Genomic DNA, 22960 nt, shown 5'->3' with positions numbered 1-22960 from the left:
GAATTCTGAGTTCTAAAGAATCCAAAGTTTGGATATCCATTGTATTTTTTTGAAAATTTTCTTTCTTGTATCCACTCTTTGGAGCCTACCTTGGAGTTTGGATGAAGTGAAATGGTCTTAAAAATGGATTCCACGTCTTTAAAAATCCTGATTTTGATGCTCATTTCGCATTTTTTTGAAAAATTTGAGTTCTAGGTTGTTCAACGTAATATATTTTATCAAGGTCGGATTGGAATTTTTGAAAACTTTCAGTTTTGTACCTCGAAGTTGAATGTTGTTCAAAAATGTATTTAGCGTCCTTAAAAACGTGAGTAGCTTTTTATAGCATTTTAAATTTTTTGCCTCCTTTTTTCAGCTTTTTTTTGGAATTTGAGCTCAAAACTTCAAGAAATGTTTAAATTTTGAATCAGAAAAATCAACTCCTCTCTACATGAAGAAACTAAACATGGATTTTTGATAGCGTTTGCCCTCGCTTCGCTCGGGCTCGTTTGTTTTTTTTTTCAATTTTCAATTTTTCAAAAAAAAATTATTTGAATTTCTAAATTTTGTAGGAAAGCAATCCACTTTTTATAATTAATCATAGTTTTTTACCTCTCAGAATACTGATTTTCGAGAGCTTTTGCCCTCGCTTCGCCAGGGCCAGTTTGTTTCTCCTTTCCACAATCACAAAATTCTAGACTTGAAGCAGAAATCAAAATTTTTATAGGTTGTATCTTTCAAATGACAAAATTGTCATTTTATCTCTTACTTATTTTAACTCGCCGTTTCATTTCGAAAAATTGGTATATATTTTTTCCTCAAAATGTCGTTCAAATTTCCCATCAAATACGTAGGTATTTTTGTATTTTAAAAAAATTTGTTACGTGAAAAAACTTTGATGCAATGCGTTCATTTTGTATTGTTGTTTTTTTTTTTTTGAATAATTTTGATTGAAATTAAATAATACCCACTTTGTAAACAAATTTTCTTACAATTTCAATTGTAATTTTTTTATGGGGGGGGGGGGTTTCAAGTGGATAGCATTCTAAAAATTTGGTTGAAAAAAGTAGTGAAAAAATAGTGATTTTTCCAAAAAAAAATCCGTTAGATACCATGTATAGGTATAGCTGATTACTTACTTAATCGGATGCAAGTTACTGTAAAACGAGCATCAAACATCTTTGAAATCCGTCCCAAAAATCGTACAATCTACGATATGATAGAAATCCGAATAAGACTTTATAAAAGTAACACTTTTAACTAAATATTAACCTCGATAATTAGAGGCTGGAATCAATTTGTATACCCAGTGCAAAACTAAGTAGATATACAGGAATTAATTCATATGCAGAAAAAAACGACTTGAGAATCAATTCGAATACTTTTATTTTCAAAAAAAATTAAAAGGCAATCAACTCATCTACAGACAAAAGTTGGATTTTTCCCAAGTGTACATAGCTATAGGTAATCTTATGTGCCCTCTTGATTTTCAATTTTTTTTTTCAAAATTCGAACAATCAGAAAAATATTTTGTTAGTTTTTTTGTTGTTTTTTCAGTTGGTTTGAATGTTGGAAAAAGGATACTGATTTTTAGGTGGTACATACTGATTTTGTAGCACTTATACGATTACCTACTTATCTGTAGTTATATTTCTCCATCGTGGAAATAATATGTAGTATGGAATCGTTCTAAATGATGGAATATTCCTCGACGTAAATTTTTCTGATAATAAATCGTCGAATTTGTTCATTTTTCTATGCATTACTCGACGTTCGTCTTTGAACTTCGTAGTCTGTTCGAGCTTGAAATATAATTCGTGGAAATTTTCTAAACACTGCTTAAAATGATTACTAAAATTTGCGATGTATGCTTTCAGAGTTTGAATGTCGGATACGTCCGAATAATCAAAGTCCAAGGAAGTTAGTTCTACTAAATGCATGGCCTTATTAGCCATGGTAATACACCGAACTACAATGCTCGCTAAACAAAGAATATTGCAATCTCTTTGTTCATAATCGAAAATCAAATTTACCCACAGGTGTAGTTCTTTTTCGACAATCATCTTTAGTTCTTTATCATGGCGGATAATATCATGTATTGTCTGCAACATCCATACCCATTTTCTCAATGCGTGCGTTATTTGATAAAGTTCGATTCAGCATTGGTGTAGCTTCATTTCTATAGGTACTATCATTTTTCTGTTTACGTTTACATCATAAACTGCGTCATACCCAGATAATATGAAGTCGACTGTTGCGGAGGGATGCGACTTGAAATCATGGAGTGCATTACAAAAGTGAACATTGAATTCATTAAAATTCTCGGGTAATGGATAATTTTTATCCATTTTGATGTACGTGAGCTCATAGTAAGACAAGACCACGCGTTCTATTTTATAACATGTGAAGTTGTGGTTTTCACATTCTAAAAGTTCATTATCCTTCCGCAATTGTTCATTGTTAAACCTTTCGCTTCGAAGCATCGAATCTTGTTGTTTTATCGCCAAATCTTTCTGTTCTAGCATAAAATCTTTACGTTTTAGCATAATATCTTCATAAACAATGGGATCTTGTTCTGCACTATTCCAGTTGAAAAAATCATAATAACCCTCAACATTTGGTGGAACATCTGCTGTTGGTGGATCGTAATTTGATGAATCATCATTCCGCGGTTTGATTGGATTCCAAGAGCTTCTTTGTATCGGGTCAGGCACATAGGGAGTCATGGCAAACGATTTTGAAGTATCAATATTTTTAGTAGAATTATTTTGGTCAGTACGAATGCCTGAACTTGTAATAAATGGGTTTCTGATCAAACACACAATTACTAACGAACCAACACATCGCAAAAACATATTGGGCAACATATAACTAAGTACGCCGAACCAGAATTAGGTAGTCAATAATGCATTCAACTACCAGAAATCAGAACTAACATTACTTTACTGGTAGGTACGTATTAAGCATTCATCTTGATGAATACCTATTTGTTCAACATGATTATCTCATGATAAAATCTCGAATAACCATAGTTAATTTGATGATTTTTATCGATAAGTTTCGATATCAATACGTTTTCTTTCAAAATGGGAGGGGGGCGGGAGGTGGGAGGTAATATATTTCTAATTACATCGTATTTTCATTTTTCTCATTTAGCTTGAACGCGCAATAAGAACTTTTATGTTTTATCTTGATCCAAATTTTTATCATTTTTCATTTTAACAACTTCTTTTTATTGGCATGATTTTTTAAAGTTTCATTAGAAAAATTGCGATTAGCGATAATTAAATATCAATAACTCACCTACTTTATTTGACCATGATTTTTCATTACATAAGTAGGTAAGTATTTTATTCGAGCAAAAATTCAAAATTAACAAAAAAATAACAATACAAAATTAGGAGGCGTTGCTTGCCTCCAATCTCTACAGCCACCTCTTCCTCTTTCAAATCAAATCAACTTTATTTTTTGCAATAGGCAGCATTGCTGCATTTACAAAGTCAAATCAAATCAAATCAACTTTATTTTTTGCAATAGACAGCGTTGCTGCATTTACAAAGTCGACTTATGTACTAACATAGGAAATAATCAATACATAAAAGAATGAATAATGAAATTAAATAACATGAAATAAAATGAAATAAATGCGCCATGTATAGCACCATACAGGCATAGGATCAGCACAGATATCCAAATAGACGCATTCAATGAAAATAATAGAAACCAAATAAGAAATAAATAAAAAAGAAAAAAAACAACATAATTACATGAATCAGAAAACAATACATTATAAAAAAAGTGAGATTTCATGTACATTTATAAAAATTCTTAGAATTATTTACCACATAACATCCAAAAATTATCGGTTATACATAAAAATAAAAAAAGAAACAATGACGCTAGATGATAAATCAAAATTACAAGTAGTTGCTGAAAGTTCAGTTGCTAATGTACTCAGTTATGTAACAGTGTCCATATACTCATCTATTGAATAAAATGCTTTTTTTAGTAGCCATTTTTTCAGAGTTTTAGAAAATAATTTTGTGCAATTGATAATTTTAATTTCAGTTGGGATTTTGTTATAAATTTTTGCAGCCATGAAGTCTATACTAACTTGGTGAAATTTAGTCCTGAATTGTGTGCTATGTAGTTGTTGGCTATTTCTAGTATAATGACTGTGTTGAGGGGTATGTAATTTCACTATGCCTTTCTTCACAATTTGGGATATCAGATATATGTATAAGCAGGGTAGGGTTAAAATTTCATTTGAAAGAAAGATAGTCTTGCATGATTCTGTGACTTGCATTCGATAGATGATTCTTATTGCTCGTTTTTGTATTACAAAAATTCTCTGCATAAGACTGACATTACCGCCCCAAAACACTAAGCCATATGACATATTAGACTGGAACATTCCATAATATGCCATTTTTAATGTTTGCACATTGGTGACACCTTTTAATTGCCAAAGGAGATAATTTATTGATGATAGCTTCCCAGCTAAATAGTCTATGTGATCAGTCCAAGTAAGAGTGGAGTTGATGTACACTCCTAAAAATTTTAGACTTTCAACTTTAGTAATTGGCAGTGCCAAATTTAAATTTTGTGAGCTGTGACCAAAATATATCAGGTTTGTTTTCTCAACATTTAATTTCATTTTATTTATTCTGAACCACTCTACCAAATCATCCACTACCTGCTGTACTGAGATACCCATATTCATAGGAATCAGTGCTGTAGTGTCATCTGCGAATAGGATCAGATTACTCCTTACATTTTTTGGAAGGTCATTAACATAATAGATAAAGAACAAAGGTCCTAATATTGACCCCTGTGGAACTCCTTGCTCAACTGGATATTGATCAGAGAAATGGTATTCTCCATTTATATCTTCTATCTTAACAATTTGAGTTCTATTTTTGAGAAAGGATGTGGTCCAGTCCAAAGCCACCCCTCTAATGCCATACTTTTCTAGTTTACCTAGCAATATTTCATGATTAATCATATCAAATGCTTTTGAAAGATCACAAAAAATCCCTATAATGTCATTTTTGCTGTGGAGATTTTCCAAGATATTGTGAATAAGTTGGTAAATGGCACCTGTTGTATTTTTATTTTTGCAAAATCCAAATTGAGAGCTGTGTAACAGATTATTATCGCTGAAAAATTTAGATATACGTTTATAAAATAAGCTTTCTATGTACTAACAGTGTAGAAAACAATAAAGATATTTTTAAAAAATGAATAATAAAATGAAATAATATGAAATAAAATGAAATGAATGCGCCATGTACAGCATTATAGAGATATAGGATTAGCACAGATATTTAAATAGACACCTTTGATAAAAATAATAGAAACTAAAAAAAAAAAAACATAATTGTAATAAATCAGAAAAAAATACATTCTAAAAAAATTGAGATATTTTGTACATTTATAAAAATTCTTAGAATTATTTACAAGTTACAACATCCAAAAATTATCGATTAAGTATGCAAAAAAAATAAAAAAATAAATAATGACGCTGTATGAATGATCATGAATGAATATTGAAAGATAATAAATCAAAAATACAAGGAGAGTCGCTGAAAGTTCAGTTTCTAATGCACTCAGTTATGTAACAGCACCCATATACTCATCTATTGAATGAAATGTTTTTTTTAGCTGCCATTTTTTCAGAGTTTTAGAAAATAATTTTGTGCAATTGATAATTTTGATTTCATTTTGGAATTTTGTTATAAATTTTTGCAGCCATGAAGTCTATACTAGCTGGGTAAAATTTAGTCCTGAATTGTGTGCTATGTAGTTGTTGGCTAATGGTCAATAAATCAATCAACAGCCGCAGGGTCATTCCATATCAAATAGTACAAATTGTTGTCTTGGGCCCTTCGATTTCCCTCAACATTTTTTCCCTGACAACTTGGAGAAGGAGAATGAGGAGAGGAGAGGAGAATCTGAACTACCATAATTTTCCCATTTCACATTTGCAAATGTACCTAACCTTGAAGTCTTGTATCTTATGACTGGTAATAAGTCTTGAAATTTGAAAAAAAATTTGAAATTTCAAACTTTTTTTGAAAAAATCATTTTTGGTAAATTTTAAAGGACCTTCAAACTAAAAATCAGGATTCTTGCCGGACTCTTTGAAAAAGAGGAACCTTCCTTACTTGAGCAAAAAGCAGAACTTTTCAGGACACAAAGAACCAAAATGAGGCAAAATAAGACACCCTGGGGAAAGGAAAAAACAAGGGATGTACATGTGTATTACTTTGTAAAAGAGGCCCTGCATATTATTACCATATGTATGTATTATGCAGTAATGGAAGAAAAATGAGATCTCCCAGATGAGTAAAGTAAACAACGTTTGTTGAACAAGCCGAAGCCAAAGGCGATTGAAATAAATTAAAATTACATAAATAAATAGTAAAGTTGAATCTAAATGCTTGATAGGTACAAAAAATCTTGTTCATGATCGGGAGTACTCATTGTTTGTTTTCATTCCAATGCAATCCTTTACTCTTGTAAATTTATGTGTGTGACATTTCCAGAAGATACACCACTTTGTATTCGTAACTGAAAATTAATTAATATAAACAACACAGATAATTATGTACCTACCTACTTACATACTCGTATTTACATATTATAGAAATGATATGTGGCTGTCTTACTTGATGAAGTTTTATCAACCAGTCTGTTAGCATTTTTGCACCTGTAGTCATCATATTGAAGAAATCCTGTACCTAGGTGTAAATAAAAACAAAATACGATAACTATATAATCAAAAAACATTTTCAGTTTGCAATGAACAACTGTCAAATGTTTTATATCTACTTACGGAAAAGTTCCATTTGTCAACATTTACTTCGATGCCATGTACATGGAGGCTCGTACTGGTATTATTTCCAGAAATTGATTCAGAGTACGTTACTTTTGGATTCATTTCGTTTAAAATAACTGAAATCAGCAAAATTTCAGGCAAATAGGTAATGAATTAATGAATAACAAAAGAAAACATGTGATATACTCATTATAACCCTCCAAAAAAAAAAAAAAAAAGATTCTGTTAATTGAACCCGTGAAGTGAAATGTTTTGCACAGAAAATAGGCTTATGGACGAGCTCTTGCTAAAAATGCAATTTTCCCAGCTTCAGACTCACTAATATTTGTGAGATTTGCGCCCAAACAGGGCCAATTTCGCATCAGTAAATCACATTTTTGGGTAGTGTTGGTATTGATGATAAAAAGTATGCATCTACTCCTCCCTCCCAATGCTTATTTGTAGGCCCACTCTTTTTCAAAATTTTGACTTTCCAATGAAGGAATGATGAAATCATATCCAGCAGGGGTTGATTTTTTCAAGCTCAACTTGGGGTTGCAGGAGCACCCTCGCAACCTGTTAAAAATAATGTAAAATAACGTCATTATCTGTATTTATTTATTTCGTTGTAAATACGGGTAATTCTTCGAATATCAAGATACATTGTATTGTATTTGAGAAGTCAACAAACATCAAAAATGACTTTGTAATACCTCTCAGGGTGCAAACAGAGCCTTATAGAAGGGACATGTTGGGCCCATCATTTTTACATTGGGCTAGCAGTCCAGTATATGTAGACCAGAGTCCTGCACGGTATAGTTAATCGTTAAAGTAGTTGATTGGCGAACCTAACTACGGTTAACTATACAGGTGACTCAGCATAGGCAATCATTAACCTGTCCAATGGTGGTTGTTATAGTTGATGTGCAGATAACTAACTTAATCATTGGACAGTTATGGTATTCAGATAACTATTCAAGTTAGTTAACCATACTGTACAAAGTAACCGGAGATGGGAGTAGTTGGTAACTATCTGATGCACACGCTGTCAATAGTTATCTAGTTGACAACTGATAGGTTAGATTATTCGAATACTCCCACAGATAACTAGTTGATTCAACTATACTGTGCAGGACTCTGATGTATACCTATAGGCAAAGATGTGAAGCTGAGATCTGTCACAACTACCAACTAGTCAAAACTGCAATGACTAATTTGAAAGTTGAAACTAATTTCGCAATTCTAAAATTGAAAATTGAAACTTACAAAAATAACACACAACACTCACAACAGTGTTATCACAATTTCAGTGGGAGGTTACAGAAACGTAAAACACGTTTTCATTGGTCGGAGTAAAATCCAATTTTGCGGTGGCTAACGATTAGTAGGGAGAAGTGGTGCGCGCTTACCCCATTGACTTTTTAGATATCGACTGCTAGTGGCCCATAAGCATAAGCTTAACATACGGCTATTGTCTTGAACATAGTAAGTCGAGGGTTGCAATCTGCGCATGCAGCAGCTCTGTTATGACGTTATACCACCCAGGCACCCAGGTACGGTTACAGGGAGGTGCAGGAGGTATAATGTCATCACGTGGTACAACATCATTTTTCAGATTCCAGCATGTGCAGAAGCCAAACCTCAACTAACTGATGATCTATGTTCAAGACCATTGGCTTATGTACTGCTAGCAGTCCATAAATATCTAAAAAGTCAATGGCTTACCCACAGGATTATGTAATTGGAATGGCCACAATTGACAATACCCCCACACAGGGTGATATGTTATGATGATGATGATGATGATGATGATGATTTTGATGCATAAATTCCTATAAAGAGAAAGGGAAATATATAATTGAACGATAAAAAAGGTGGTTAGCACGATAACCATTTGAACGATAAAATGTGGATTAGTAACGACAGTTTAGGTGGTAAGCACAGCATTTTTCAACCATTGAAAAAGGTTGTTAGCCCGATAATTTTCATTGATGAACACGATATTTTTATTGATTAGCACGATATTTTTCATTGACTAAAGAAAACGCTGGCACACAGTGGGACAGATTCATTTTTTAGGATGTCAAAAATCATATTTCAGAAATGAATGCAAATTTGGACGTCAATCTTTTTGATACACAGGTATTTTGAGGCGCTGAATTCATTTTTGTCGTTATTTTGGTTCGAACCTCAAATGAGGGCCCCAGGAGGAGGGTGCAGAGGGGTAAATATTTTGGAAAAGTCGAGTAGAGTATTGATACGTACGTTTTTTGGGCTCCAGAATTCATTTTTGACATTATTTTGGTTCGAAACCCAAATGGAGCCACAGAAGGGAGGTGCAAAGGCCATCAAATAGGTAAAAAATAGAATTTTTCGTAATTTCATTGAAAATCTGTGATTTTTCTAAGTCCAATTAGGGGAGAATTGGGGCATTTTGAGAAAACGTTTTAGGCTCAGGTGAAAATTTACCAAATTTCAACTCTTCCTTGGCAGCAAAATCCATCCCATTGGGTCAAAAACATAAACAAGGTTGTCCGGCGTTATCTCGTAAAGCCTTATTGAAATAGGTACCTACTAGAACACTTCATTTTTTATTCACTCGCAAAAATCTTATACTTTTTGTCGTTCATTTATCCTTATTTATCATGGGCATCACTTATTTATTGTTCATTTATCCTTATTTATCGTGGACATCACTTATTTATTGTTCATTCTGTCAAAAACTTCTCGTGGAAATTGTTTATTTTTTATTGTTCTTACCATCATATATATCGTGGATACCGCCTAATTTATCGTTCATTTTTTAAGAAATTGTGCAATACATTTTTTTATTGTGAAATACACTTTTTTATAGTGCAATCCTCTTTTTCATCGTGAATACTTATTTATCGTGATAACCCACTACTGTTATCATGCTAACCCCCTTTTTTAAAGTAACGATAAATTGCACCCAAAGAGAAAAGGGGCCTTGTATCAAAATCAGATAAGAGTACCCTGCTACACCACATGTCTGTCAGCTATAGATTTCAAGTGGGAGTGGTTTGGTGGGACGTTTCTCTCCAATGTATTTACTATTTAGTTACCTCTGGCAAGATTGAAATTTAGCAGTTCATTTTATGTGTGACCTCTTTAGAGAGAACATTGTGCTTGTTAGCATAGGTAGTCTTATGTGATGCTTATGTGACCCTACATTGTGCATGTGTGCTTATTGTGATTCAATGATAGCCTACTGAACAGGTAATATTTATTCGGTATCATTGTTTTCATCATTTTAGTTTGATATAGTTTTAATTCAGTGATCTTTTTCCAATTTTAAGAAAAGAAATCAGTTTCAACTTTTATTAATTATCGATTTTTTAGCATGTTATACTTGAAAGTGCAGTTTGAAAGCCAATATGTTATGACAAAGGCAGTATAGTGTCAAAAGCCAATATTTTGTGGCAAAGGCAGTAATGCCAAAGGCAATAAGTAGTGCCAAAAGTCAATGAGTTGTGGCAAAGGCAGTAGTGCCAAAGGAAATGAGTAGTGGTAAAGCCAATATGTTGTGGCAATGATCATAGACTGCACTTTCATAATCTGGAGATGGTAGATTTTCTAAATTCAAAGACAATGGGAATTCTGAAAAATAAGTAGATAAATATGAAAATTTGCCATTTACAGCCTTTATAGGCAATATGAATTCTAAAAACTTGAAGTTTTGCAATTTGCAGACGATATGAACTTGAAAATTTATTTAAAAATTTTAATAATTCAGAATTAATACAGGAATCTGAAAATTAAAGGGAATTTTGACAAATTGACTGTATGAAATTTTGCTATTCAACAGACAATGCAATATGAATTCCAAAAACAGATTTAAAGTTTTGCAATTTGCGGACAATGTGAACTTGAAAATTTATTTGGAATTTTTTAATACAAAGACTATTGAGAATTTTGAAAAATTATTCAAAATGTGCCATTTCTATAAAGCAATGTGAATTTTGAAAAATTGATTGGAAATATAATTTGAAATCAAGACAGAGTTCTGAAAATTGAATTGAAATTTTATAAATTTAAAGATACCCTAATGAGAATTCTGAAAAATTAATCAATATGAAATTTTGTCATTTATAGGCAATATGAATTCCAAAAACGGCAAAAACTGATCAAAAGTTTTACAATTTGTAGACAATGTGAATTTGAAAATTTATTTAACATTTTGTAATACAAAGACAATGAGAATGTTGAAAAATGATTTACAATTTATCATTTCTTGGCAATGTGAATTTCAAAAAAAAAAAAAAATGGTTCGGAAATTTCATAATTGAGGGGCAATGCGGAATTCAGAAATATTCATCCAGGAACCGAAACAATTTTTTCAATCCCAAAACCAAAATAAATATTTAGAAGAACAAAACTAAAACAAGTCCAGTCCCGAAATGAATAAATTTTGATCTGAAAACCAAAATCCAATCCCAAAATCGTTTCGGATCCACAGCTCCACTTCCTTGAGAAAATTTGCCAATCCAAAAAATAGGTAATAGAGAAGATAGATAAGTTGAGTAAATCTATTTGTTGATCTTAGGCGTACTCTTAGTTTTATTGTAGTAGATTTATGGTCGAAATAAGCCGACATATTCGACCATAACTCGATGTCAATTTACAGGCTATCAACGAAACAAATTACCTGTTCTGTTTTTATGAATCTCAGGCATGTGCCACGTTGTTGGAATCTCAGGCATGTGCCACTTTGGAATCTCAGGCATGTGCCACTTTGGAATTTCAGGCATGTGCCACTTTGGAATCCCAGACATGTGCCATTTTATTGGATTCATGTGCCAGTGCCAATTTATTGGACCATAATTATAAGTATAAGTCATTCGTTTTTCAGATGTCGTTGTAGCAGGTTCAATCACTGGTTTTCCATAAGATGTATCTGAAATAAATTAACCATGGGGTAAAACAAAGGAATGATATCAGCGATACAACTTGAAAAATTACTTAATACTTACCTATAATATTTGCAATCATTATAAGAAACAATAATGCAAACGTCATCTTTCGTGAAATTCGCGGATAAATTACTCGTAGGTATGTCTATGTAGACTACTACTTATATACTTGAGGAAAGAAACACTTTTTCCACGTGTAGGTAATCTTGTGACTACATTCCAGAGAAGATCGCCTATAACTGTCCGAATTATCAAATAATAGAGAAAATACCTATAGGTCAATGCATCATCTATAAACTGAAAGAGAGGTTCGCCAAAGTCTAAAACCGGTTTTATGTGGAAAAACGGTGCAGCACCGTTCCTCTGGCCGTCCCAGGCGTGTGACGTCACTTGAAAGAAGATCACGCCTTGGTAAAATTAAAGCCCTCTAACGGTACCTACTAGGGCTCTAGGTAATGTGAAAATAGAACGATATAATTATGGTTTTTCGATTTTTTTGACAACGCAAAGGTGGTTACGGTTAGGTAAAATTTTATTAGAAGATAATTAAAGATATTAAAACTTATCATCGATTGGTAGGTATAAATTTCATCCGATTTTGTGCAATATTGATGATCTTGTAAATATTTTTACTTCTGGATTACGGATGGGAAGTTTTAAAGTGAAATTACCTACTCACGAATTTTATTTTCAGTGATAACAAATATTTGTTCTGAAATAGGTGCCAAAATGTTTGGAATTTTGTGCTCTTCAAAATGGTTTTTTATTCGAAGCGCTAGCTCTTGTTGTTCAAAATGTATGAAAGTTCAAAGTTGTAAAAATATACCGTGCGAGATAAAATTCAACTTTTATTTGAAATTACTCGAAATTTTCGATGAGCAAACCATTGTTTTAAAAATCCAAAATGTTCGGCGTCTTGTGCTCCCAAATCATTTTAGTATAAATTAATTTTATGCGCTTATTTCTTGCTATCATTAATATTCAATTCAACTCGTTTCACTTTTTGTTTTTTATGAGTACCTACCTAGTACCTACCTTCTCAGTGAAATAGTATCGTGTTGCTTTGTTGCAGATTTTATTGCGCATTCGCCCATGTGAAGCTGGAAGATTCCATAATTATTTCAAAAATGTTTGGATGCCTACAACATGCAAGCAGGAAGATTCGCTGTAATTGTAATCGATAATTATTGGATTGTAGTCATCAGTTTAAGTAAGCTACACTGATTCAATTTTATAAATACTTGTATTAGGTATTTTGCTATACATAATATTTATTTTGTAATAATATTTATGTTTTGTTATGTATTTGGTCTCATTTAGCATCAAATATACCTACTCGAAAACAACTAAAATGAGCAAATATGAACTTTTTCAGAATTGAGCATTTTAACCGAATGAAAGCAAAATACGTAGCGTGTACGAATAGTCGATTATCACTAATTAGGCATCGCTGATCACGCAAATCTCGTTAATTTTAATCGATCGAGCTTTTTTCTACCTGAAAGTTCAAATTTTTTGAAAAAAAGCTTCATTTTGGAGGAAACTTTGAGCTTTTGGGACAAACCAACACCGGAAACAAGTTCTCCGCACCCAAAAACCCCCCTATTCGTACAGTTCGTATAGTCTAAAAAGCTCTCTAAACCTCAAAAAATTGATTAAAAAGTTCAAGTATTAGGAGTATCGAACCTCCTAATATCCTATATTCTCCTAATGAAATTGGTCTTATTTAGCATCAAATATACTCAAAAATGACTAAAATGAGCAAATATGAATTTTTTCAAAATTGAGCTTTTGGGCCGAATCAAAGTCAAATAACTTGTACGAATAGTCGATTATCAATGATTAAGCATCGCTGATCACGTCAAGTTCATTTATTTTGATCGTTCGAGCTTATTTGTACCTGAAAGTTCAATTGTTTCGAAAAAAGCTTCATTTCACAAGAAACTTTGAGCTTTTTGGTAGTACCAACACCGGAAACGAATTCTCCGTACCCAAAAACCCCCCTATTCGTACTGTTCGTATAGTCTAAAAAGCTCCCTAAAGCTCAAAAAATTGATTCAAAAGTTCAAGTATTAGGAGTATCGAACCTCCTAATACTGTATATTCTCCTAATGAAACTGGTCTCATTTTGCATCAAATATACTCGAAAATGATCAAAATGGGTAAATGTGAACTTTTTCAAAATTGAGCTTTTTGGCTGAATGAAAGCCAAATGGGGCGTACGAATAGTCGAATATCACTAATTAAGCATCGCTGATCAGGTCAATCTCGTTTATTTTAATTGATCGAGCTTTTTTCTACCTGAAAGTTCAAATTTTTTGAAAAAAAGCTCCATTTTGGAGGAAACTGTTAGCTTTTTGGCAGAACCAACACCAGAAACGGATTCTCCACTGGTCAAAACCCCCCCATTCGTACAATTCGTATAGTCTTAAAAGCTCTCCAAAGCTCGCAAAATTGATTCAAAAGTTCAAGTATTAGGAGTATCGAACCTCCTAATACTTATTCTCCTAATGAAATTGGTCTCATTTTGCATCAAATATACTAGAAAATGATCAAAATTGGTAAATATGAACTTTTTCAAAATTGAGCTTTTTGGCTGAATGAAAGCCAAATGGGGCGTACGAATAGTCGAATATCACTAATTATGCATCGCTGATCACGTCAAGTTCATTTATTTTGATCGTTCGAGCTATTTTGTACCTGAAAGTCAATTGTTTCGAAAAAAGCTGCATTTCTCAAGAAACTTTGAGCTTTTTGGTAGTACCAACACCGGAAACGAATTCTCCGTACCCAAAAACCCCCCTATTCGTGCTGTTCTTATAGTCTAAAAAGCTCTCTAAAGCTCAAAAAATTGATTCAAAAGTTCAAGTATTAGGAGTATCGAACCTCTTAATACTCTATATTCTCCTAATGAAATTGGTCTTATTTTGCATCAAATATACTAAAAAATGACTAAAATGAGTAAATATGGATTTTTTCAAAATTGAGCTTTTGGGCCGAATCAAAGTCAAATAACTTGTACGAATAGTCGATTATCAATGATTAAGCATCGCTGATCACGTCAAGTTCATTTATTTTGATCGTTTGAGCTTTTTTGTGCCTGAAAGTTCAATTGTTTCGAAAAAAGCTCCATTTTGGAGGAAACTTTGAGCTTTTTGGCAGTACCAACATCGGAAACGAATTCGCCGTACCCAAAAACCCCCCTATTCGTACTGTTCGTATAGTCTAAAAAGCTCTGTAAAGCTCGCAAAATTGATTCAAAAGTTCAAGTATTAGGAGTATCGAACCTCCTAATACTCTATATTCTCCTAATGAAATTGGTCTTATTTAGTATCAAATATATTCGAAAATGATCAAAATTGGCAAATATGAACTTTTTCAAAATTGAGCTTTTTGGCCGATTGAAAGCCAAATAACTTGTACGAATAGTCGATTATCACTAATTCTGCATCGCTGATCACGTCAATCTCGTTTATTCTAATCGATCGAGCTTTTTTCTACCAGAAAGTTCAATTTTATGGAAAAAAAGCTTCATTTTTGATGGAACTTTCAGCTTTTTGTCCAAACTAACACCGGAAACGAATTCTCCGTACACAGAAACCCCCCTATTCGTACAGTTCGTATAGTCTGAAAAGCTCTCTAAAGCTCGCAAAATTGATCCCAAAGTTCAAGTATTAGGAGTATCGAACCTCCTAATATCCTATAATTCTCCTAATGAAATTGGTCTTTTTTAGCATCAAGTATACTCAAAAATGATCAAAATTGGAAAATTTGCGCTTTTTCAAAATTGAGCTTTTTAGCCAAATGAAAGCCAAATAAAGTGTACGAATAGTCGAATATCACTAATTCTGCATCGCTGATCACGTCAATCTCGTTAATTTTAATCGATCGAGCTTTTTTCTGCATGAAAGTTCAACTTTTATGAAAAAAAGTTTCTTTTCGGAAGAAACTTTGAGCTTTTGGGACAAACCAACACCAGAAACGAATTCGCTGTACCCAAAAACCCCCCTATTCGTATAGTTCGTATGGTCTAGAAAGCTCTCTAAAGCTCACAAAATCGATTCAAAAGTTCAAGTATTAGGAGTATCGAACCTCCTAATACTCTATATTCTCCTAATGAAATTGGTCTTATTTAGCATCAAATATACTCAAAAATGACTAAAATGTGCAAATATGGATTTTTTCAAAATTGAGCTTTTGGGCCGAACCAAAGTCAAATAACTTGTACGAATAGTCGATTATCACTGATTAAGCATCGCTGATCACGTCAAGTTCATTTATTTTGATCGTTCGAGCTTTTTTGTACCTGAAAGTTCAATTGTTTCGAAAAAAAGCTTCATTTCACAAGAAACTTTGAGCTTTTTCGTAGTACCAACACCGGAAACGAATTCTCCGTACCCAAAAACCCCCCTATTCGTACTGTTCGTATAGTCTACAAAACTCTCTAAAGCTCACAATATTGATTCAAAGGTTCAAGTATTAGGAGCATCGAACCTCCTGATACTGTATATTCTCCTAATGAAATTGGTCTCATTTTGCATCAAATATATACTCGAAAATGATCAAAATTGGTAAATGTGAACTTTTTCAAAATTGAGCTTTTTGGCCGAATGAAAGCCAAATAGAGTGTACGAACGGTCGATTATCACTAATTAAGCATCGCTGATCACGCCAATCTTGTTTATTTTAATCGATCGAGCTTTTTTCTACCTGAAAGTTCAACTTTTTTGAAAAAAAGCTTCATTTTTGATGGAACATTCAGCTTTTTGGCCAAACCAACACCGGAAACGAATTCTCCGTACCCAAAAACCCCCCTATTCGTGCTGTTCGTATAGTCTAAAAAGCTCTCTAAAGCTCGCAAAATTGATTCAAAAGTTCAAGTATTAGGAGTATCGAATCTCCTAATACTCTATATTCTCCTAATAAAATTGGTCTTATTTAGGATACAAATACTCGTATACTCGAAAATGATCAAAATTAGCAAATATCAACTTTTTGAAAATTGAGCTTTTTAGCCGAATGAAAGTCAAATAGGGTGTACGAGTAGTCGATTATCACTAATTAAGCATCGCTGATCACGTAAATCTTGTCTATTTTAATCGTTCGAGCTTTTTTCCACCTGAAAGTTCAACTTTTTTGAAAAAAAGCTTCATTCCAGAGGAATCTTTGAGCTTTTTGGCAGTACCAACATCGGAAACGAATTCGCCGTACCCAAAAACCCCCCTATTCGTACTGTTCGTATAGTCTAAAAAGCTCTGTAAAGCTCGCAAAATTGATTCAAAAGTTCAAGTATTAGGAGTATCGAACCTCCTAATACTCTATATTCTCCTAATGAAATTGGTCTTATTAGCATCAAATATACTTGAAAATGATCCAAATTAGCAAATATCAACTTTTTGAAAATTGAGCTTTTTAGCCGAATGAAAGTCAAATAGGGTGTACGAATAGTCGATTATTACTAATGAAGCATCGCTGATCACGTAAATCTTGTCTATTTTAATCGTTCGAGCTTTTTTCCACCTGAAAGTTCAACTTTTTTGAAAAAAGCTTCATTCCAGAGGAATCTTTGAGCTTTTTGGCAGTACCTACCAACATCGGAAACGAATTCGCCGTACCCAAAAACCTCTCTATTCGTACAATTCGTATAGTCTAAAAAGCTCTCTAAAGCTCGCAAAATTTATTCAAAAGTTCAAGTATTAGGAGTATCGAAAGCTTTTTAGCCAAGTGATAGCAAAGTAGTGTGTACGAATAGTCGATTACCATGAAACTTCATTCTGGCGAAAAAAATTAAAATATTATGCAATTTGATAATTGAATTGTAGCCAGGCATTTTACTATATGTATTTCAGTTTTTATAAGCTAATGTTTTATGCATCCAATTTATGTATCCTGAATATCGTACATAATATAGGTAATAAAAGTAGGTAACATAGGTAGGTACTACATACATATAAATGCTTCATTATGTAAGTATTATGAAAATACAATCATTGACTCTTATTCTTTAATTTGATAGTTATTTGTTTATCAATTACGTTCTCTTCGACTTCATTTCGCACCGATAAAATCCAATCAATATGAGTAGCCAAATCAATAAACAATGATAAATCTCCATGCAACGGAAATTGGCTAAGGATACCTCGAATATAGTATGCAGGTCCTTCACGGAACATCAAACCTGTCCCGCTATTGCTAGGGGGTTCGCCAGCACCTCCAGAAATAATACGTCCTAGAATGATAATCATAACACAACAAAAATTAGCACATATCTCGAATAGGTAATATGTAGTACATAAATCCATTTCAAATGCTTCTTAAAACACAATCAATTAGTATACCATCGTTTATCCTGGCGCAGAATTTATCCGAAGTAATGAAGGGGTACAATTCACGCGAGGTTGAGTTAAAACATCTTGAACGACTGATGAAGACAAAAGTATCCGTTTGTAAAGCTACACGACCTTCGTACCAGCCCACAGTCTGGAAAAATATCGCAAATCATGATAATTATGACCAATGATATTTTTCAATCGTACAGTACCTAGCCTACTACATATGACTACAAAAAATACCTTACTTTGCCAATTGTTTCTTCAGGAGGATGAAACAGATCAGTATAGGTCCAATCAACACACGCTGGTAGAACGGTTAAACTTGTGTTTATTTTTGCGGTTAGAATCAAAATGGCGATATCGGATGCGAAATAATTAGCTGATCCTCGATACCCTCGGTTCGAGAAACGGATTTCTTTAATCTGTAAACAAATACAGTATGTACATAAGTAAATGATACTAGATATAAGTATTCGAGTAGGTATTTGAGTTCCTATAAATAGATTTTAATCCTTATTAAACATGTTAAAGAATAGTAAGGCAAGAAGATATTCAGTAGGTATTATTTGTAAAAAAAATAAAAAGATCACCTTGTAGCTTCGTTGATCGCTGTTATCTATTTCAGAATATTTAGTACTAGCTTTGCTAACAACGATGTCGTAATTACTAGGATCCAGTTTTCTATCATTGGCTTGATCGTAGAAACAATATGCAGCTGAAATCAATTATTACTTATGTACATCAAAAAATGAAGCTCAAAGTCAAAAATATTAGGTAACGAGTGTAACTCGATCATGCAATTATTGAAAAGTAATAAAATAACTAATCCAGTATGAAAATACCAACCTGATATGACTAGACGAGGAGATATAATTGTACCTCCACATATCAGCACATTTCTTTTGATATCATAAATAGCCACGTGCCATGGAGAATCAAGGTATCGTTCCGGTGTAGATCGTTTGTAGACTAACTTATTAAATGAAATATTAAATGGACGTCCACATTCTGTAACAAATAATAAAATCAGTTGTAAAATACATATTATAAAATAAAATCGTAACAATAAAATATCATAAGAGTACCTATTGAAATTATGAGCATTAAATAATGAACGAAGGTACACAGATTAGGCTAACTCGAAGATATATAGGTACCTGGAATGCAAGAGAATAATGTGTGATCCCATTTTCCATCTTCTAGGCAAGTGATCTCTTTATAAACACCGCTGCTGAAATCTCTATTCGTGTGCAATGGTTTACATATTGGTCGAATTTTTGTGCCAGGGAATAAATTACCTTCGCAATCGACCGCGTTTCCTTTATAAAAACAAGCTAGATCAACGTTGACTGGAGTCAGCTTATCACAAATTTCTGTTAAAAAAAAAAAAAAAAAAAAAAAAAAAAAAAACACACATAAATAATATTTAGAAATAGGTACCTTTTTGAATATTGAAAATTAAATTCACAAAATACTTGATAGAAAATAACGTTCAAAATATTTACTCACTATTACACTTATAAATAGGAGGTACCCATTCAGATTCTAAGCAAACCGATCGAAATTTATTCCCTTGGTCATTAACGTATCCAGGATTACATTCAAAATTAGCTATGGTAAATTGAGGTATCACAGTATCTCCGCTTTTATTACAGGATTTTGCTGTTTCTCCATAGCATTTATATGAAACTGATTTGTCAGCGAACGACGAAGGTATCGTGCATGATTTCCTACCAAAAAAAAAAAGACTCATAAGGTTAAAATGAAATAATACGAGTATCATTTTTATAATAAATCTATCAACGTATAAAACTTACTCGAGAGGTTGAGAAGTTGAAGGTGTCGTTGTTGATTGACCATAGACTGAAAAAAAATAATTAGCATCTTAATACGAATAATTTTTTTTACAATTAATGTAATATTTAATATCTCACCATTCGAACGTACGAATAAACTAAAATAAAATAAATGAATAATGAAACCGATCGATTTTACTAATTTCATAATTATAAAAAATCACGTTAGAACTAAAATAAAAGTGAAATTGACTAGAACTAATAGTTTGTTTTGTTTAGGTAAATTCGATGGTCACTGTTACATGTACGATGAGCTCTGTTTACCTATTCATAATACGATCCGACCAAGAACTAGTTTTTCAACTTATTGATTTACGTAGTGGTTATATTCAGGTATTCATTACCAACAATCCGTTTTGGCAATACACCTCCTACTCTGGGGATTTTCCGAGGAAGCCTCAAGGTACCATCGTTACTACAGCATGACCATCATTATGTATTTAAATCGCTATCTTTCTTCTCGAAAAAAATTAGAATCTGTTTCGACGATCGTGTTCAAGTTCATCAAACTTTTAAACGTATAAAAAGTGAAAAAAAAATCCATCACGTGCAGAAGAATATTTCAGTAATTAGTACAAAATATCTAGTTTGTTTCTCCAAAACTAAACGTTCGTTGTGACCGGTGAATAATTCTAAAATTGAGATACAAAACTGATACAATCATAACGAAAATGAAAATCAACGAAAAACATAATATTTGTCGTAATTAATCGATCTCCGGCGCATTCGTAAGCCTTACTCCGAATGCATAAACGCATCGATGAAATAAAAATAATGAAAAAAAACACGATATTAAATTATTCTAACTCGTTTATTTTTAAATACAAAATAAAAAGTTCACCACTCGATAACTACAACTTAAACCATAGTCTAGAATCGCGAGCTTAGAAAGCGTATAAGATTAAGAAGGCCATCATAAGACAGAACAGACCCATAGCCTCGGATAGGGCGAAACCTAAGATAGCATATGAGAAAAGCTGAGCTTTCAACGATGGATTTCTGGCGTATCCGATGATCAACGATCCGAATACTGAACCGATACCGGCACCTGTAGGCAAGTACGATAAAATTAGCATTTCACATCGGTCACGTACGCGCACAAGTACATAATAAAGGTCGGTGCAAACAATATATCACATATATAGAATTATATACATACCAGAACCGGCGATTCCTACGGTACAGGCACCAGCTCCGATAAATTTAGCGGCGGAATCGATATCTCTGGAGACAGCCGACGTTTGGAAACTTCTAGCCGGTAACTGTAAAAGGTCAACGTGTGAGTATCGAATTACCTACGCCAGGGGTATCCTTGACAAACACTTCGAGTTAAAGTAATAATTTACTTACTAATGAACTAGACATTTGGCTGGTGGCAGTTTGGCTAGGAGTGTTTAAAAAGTTAGCGCTGTACATGCTGGGCATGTTAGCAGAGGCGATCCTGCTGCTGGTGTGGTTGAATGCATTACAGTTATTGGATACGGCAGCTCGCTGTAAAAACACATCTTTATGTAATGATCGAACTTGTAGATTATGACTTATGTTCTAGTGGCGAAGTATTATAAGTGAAATATTAGTTCGAATAATGATATTAGAACGAATGTACTTGAAAATTGATAAGTATACACGTTTTGGGCTGAGCTTCGTCAAAGACTTCCCAATGTCTTAACTAAAAGTAAAAATACAGCGAAATACTTACGAGAACCGAGGAGCGGATTAAAGGCGTGACTGATCTGACGAAGGAATACATTTTTATTTAGGTTTTTTTGAATTAATTTAGTTATTATAGTTGGAAAATCACTACAACTTCACTAATTATCGGAAAGTTATCAAGTAATTTACAACTGGTAGGTCACACTAACGCAGGGTTGGTAATTTTCGAGAAACTAAAGCGAGGTGAGGTTTGAATTTTGGAATTTTAAAAACAGGAATTTTTGACGAAAAAGTAACAAATTATTATTATTTGATTGATAAATAATGATTTTAAATGATTTATTAATTAATCGCGAAAAAACAACGATTTAATTACGATGATTTTCATTTTATTAATTTATTTAGAAACGTTCGCGTTCACATTTGTTACAACACTGCTTTGATGACGTATCTTCGATTCGGCCAATCAGAAATCGGGTTTTCGATGACATGCTGTTTAGCACCGAAATTAGGATTCATTTTTGTGAGGAGGTGACTGCGAAAAATTGGGACAATAATTTTTTTATTTTTTTTTTTAATTCGTGTTTTAAAATTTATTTTTGTCCTCATAAGATTTCCTCTGTTTTTATAGCATGAGATAAAATATGTGAGATGGAACAAAAACAACGAAAAAAACACGGCTTTAGTGAAAAATTAAAAAATCTGAACAGAGACCAGAGCAAAAGATGAAATTTTTCGCACTTCCAGTTGTAAAAAGTTGAAAACGGTCTCATCATTTCGAAAATTTCAAGATTTCTGATCTTCTATGACTCTCACTATGAGTAATATTCTGACTTTTTAGTACTCATAACTGAGAAATTGAATACTCCTACATTATCAATTCATAAAATTAAAGAAAATAGTAAAGTAACTTATCTTTATGAAAACTATGAAAACATACAATATACAATCGAGATTTCAATATCACAGAACCATTAGATTTGGATTTGGAAACGTAAACGATTTCCTTTACTTAAAATTTTTGTGTCTTTTTCAAGCCCTTGCACTATCTGCATTTTCAAAAAAATAAATGAGGAGCTTGGTGACAAAGCTAGTAGTGTTGGGCAAATTCGCGAATATTCTTTTTTTGCTTGCGCATGCGCAAGAATATGCGCAGATTCTTGCGCATATTCCGCAGATTCTTTTCAAAAAATTAGAACATTATTGCTTAGTTTAGAGATAATCGGAAACTTTCCAATTTTCCATTGAAAAGGTTTCAAATTATTAAGGAAAATTGGAAATTTATAAAGAAAAGTTGATGTAAAACTTGTAAATTGTGGAAAATTGTAGAAAAATCTTCAAATTTTTTGAAAAAAGTCATGATTCTTATTTTTTTGAGAGAATATTCTC

At 32.8% G+C, this 22960-nt stretch overlaps 3 protein-coding genes and 1 long non-coding RNA gene across 4 annotated transcripts in view; 1 reads left to right on the top strand and 3 right to left on the bottom strand.

Moving 5' to 3' along the window:
- LOC135838599 (uncharacterized) overlaps positions 1 to 19482 on the top strand; it is a 28368-nt gene extending 8886 nt beyond the window's left edge. Inside the window, exon 2 of the long non-coding RNA XR_010557438.1 lies at positions 12803 to 19482. This is a non-coding gene — a long non-coding RNA (uncharacterized LOC135838599). The remainder of the gene's footprint in view (positions 1 to 12802) is intronic.
- On the bottom strand, positions 3485 to 12352 carry LOC135838550 (uncharacterized). Its single transcript, XM_065354228.1, has 5 exons — positions 11791 to 12352; positions 11466 to 11714; positions 6818 to 6936; positions 6651 to 6722; positions 3485 to 6552 (listed from the first exon to the last, which is right to left on the bottom strand). Exons 1-5 carry the CDS (start codon positions 11834 to 11836, stop codon positions 6493 to 6495), a joined length of 546 nt encoding a protein of 181 aa, XP_065210300.1. The 5' UTR covers positions 11837 to 12352; the 3' UTR covers positions 3485 to 6492.
- LOC135838585 (modular serine protease-like) lies at positions 17542 to 20228 on the bottom strand. The gene is made up of 9 exons (XM_065354272.1): positions 19997 to 20228; positions 19880 to 19925; positions 19572 to 19792; positions 19220 to 19435; positions 18909 to 19070; positions 18653 to 18777; positions 18308 to 18484; positions 18069 to 18210; positions 17542 to 17959 (listed from the first exon to the last, which is right to left on the bottom strand). The coding sequence occupies exons 1-9, from the start codon at positions 20064 to 20066 to the stop codon at positions 17718 to 17720; spliced, it is 1401 nt and encodes a 466-aa protein (XP_065210344.1). The 5' UTR covers positions 20067 to 20228; the 3' UTR covers positions 17542 to 17717.
- Positions 20229 to 20710: 482 nt separating this feature from the next.
- LOC135838595 (ATP synthase F(0) complex subunit C2, mitochondrial-like) lies at positions 20711 to 21783 on the bottom strand. Its single transcript, XM_065354286.1, has 4 exons — positions 21618 to 21783; positions 21269 to 21409; positions 21078 to 21180; positions 20711 to 20966 (listed from the first exon to the last, which is right to left on the bottom strand). The coding sequence occupies exons 1-4, from the start codon at positions 21666 to 21668 to the stop codon at positions 20803 to 20805; spliced, it is 459 nt and encodes a 152-aa protein (XP_065210358.1). The 5' UTR covers positions 21669 to 21783; the 3' UTR covers positions 20711 to 20802.
- Positions 21784 to 22960: the final 1177 nt, after the last annotated feature.

The sequence above is a fragment of the Planococcus citri genome, chromosome 3, assembly GCF_950023065.1.
Source record: "Planococcus citri chromosome 3, ihPlaCitr1.1, whole genome shotgun sequence".
Taxonomy (NCBI): Eukaryota; Metazoa; Arthropoda; class Insecta; order Hemiptera; family Pseudococcidae; genus Planococcus; species Planococcus citri.
Note: the sequence above shows the minus strand (reverse complement) of the source record. Positions and strands in the feature narration are given on the sequence as shown.

Bases quoted from the DNA above. Each gene is read 5' to 3' on its own strand.
- LOC135838550 (XM_065354228.1), bottom strand. From the start codon at position 11,836: ATGACGTTTGCATTATTGTTTCTTATAATGATTGCAAATATTATAG. The intron at 6,723-6,817 runs GTAAGTAGATAT...ATTTACACCTAG, and splicing joins TTGACAAATGGAACTTTTCC to GTACAGGATTTCTTCAATAT. The intron at 6,553-6,650 runs GTAAGACAGCCA...ATTAATTTTCAG, and splicing joins GGTTGATAAAACTTCATCAA to TTACGAATACAAAGTGGTGT.
- LOC135838585 (XM_065354272.1), bottom strand. From the start codon at position 20,066: ATGAAATTAGTAAAATCGATCGGTTTCATTATTCATTTATTTTATTTT. The intron at 18,485-18,652 runs GTGATCTTTTTA...ATTTGTTTACAG, and splicing joins GCGATCAACGAAGCTACAAG to ATTAAAGAAATCCGTTTCTC. The intron at 17,960-18,068 runs GTATACTAATTG...TTATCATTCTAG, and splicing joins CTGCGCCAGGATAAACGATG to GACGTATTATTTCTGGAGGT.
- LOC135838595 (XM_065354286.1), bottom strand. From the start codon at position 21,668: ATGTATTCCTTCGTCAGATCAGTCACGCCTTTAATCCGCTCCTCGGTT. The intron at 21,410-21,617 runs GTAAGTATTTCG...GTGTTTTTACAG, and splicing joins TAATCCGCTCCTCGGTTCTC to CGAGCTGCCGTATCCAATAA. The intron at 21,181-21,268 runs GTAAGTAAATTA...GACCTTTTACAG, and splicing joins GCCAAATGTCTAGTTCATTA to TTACCGGCTAGAAGTTTCCA.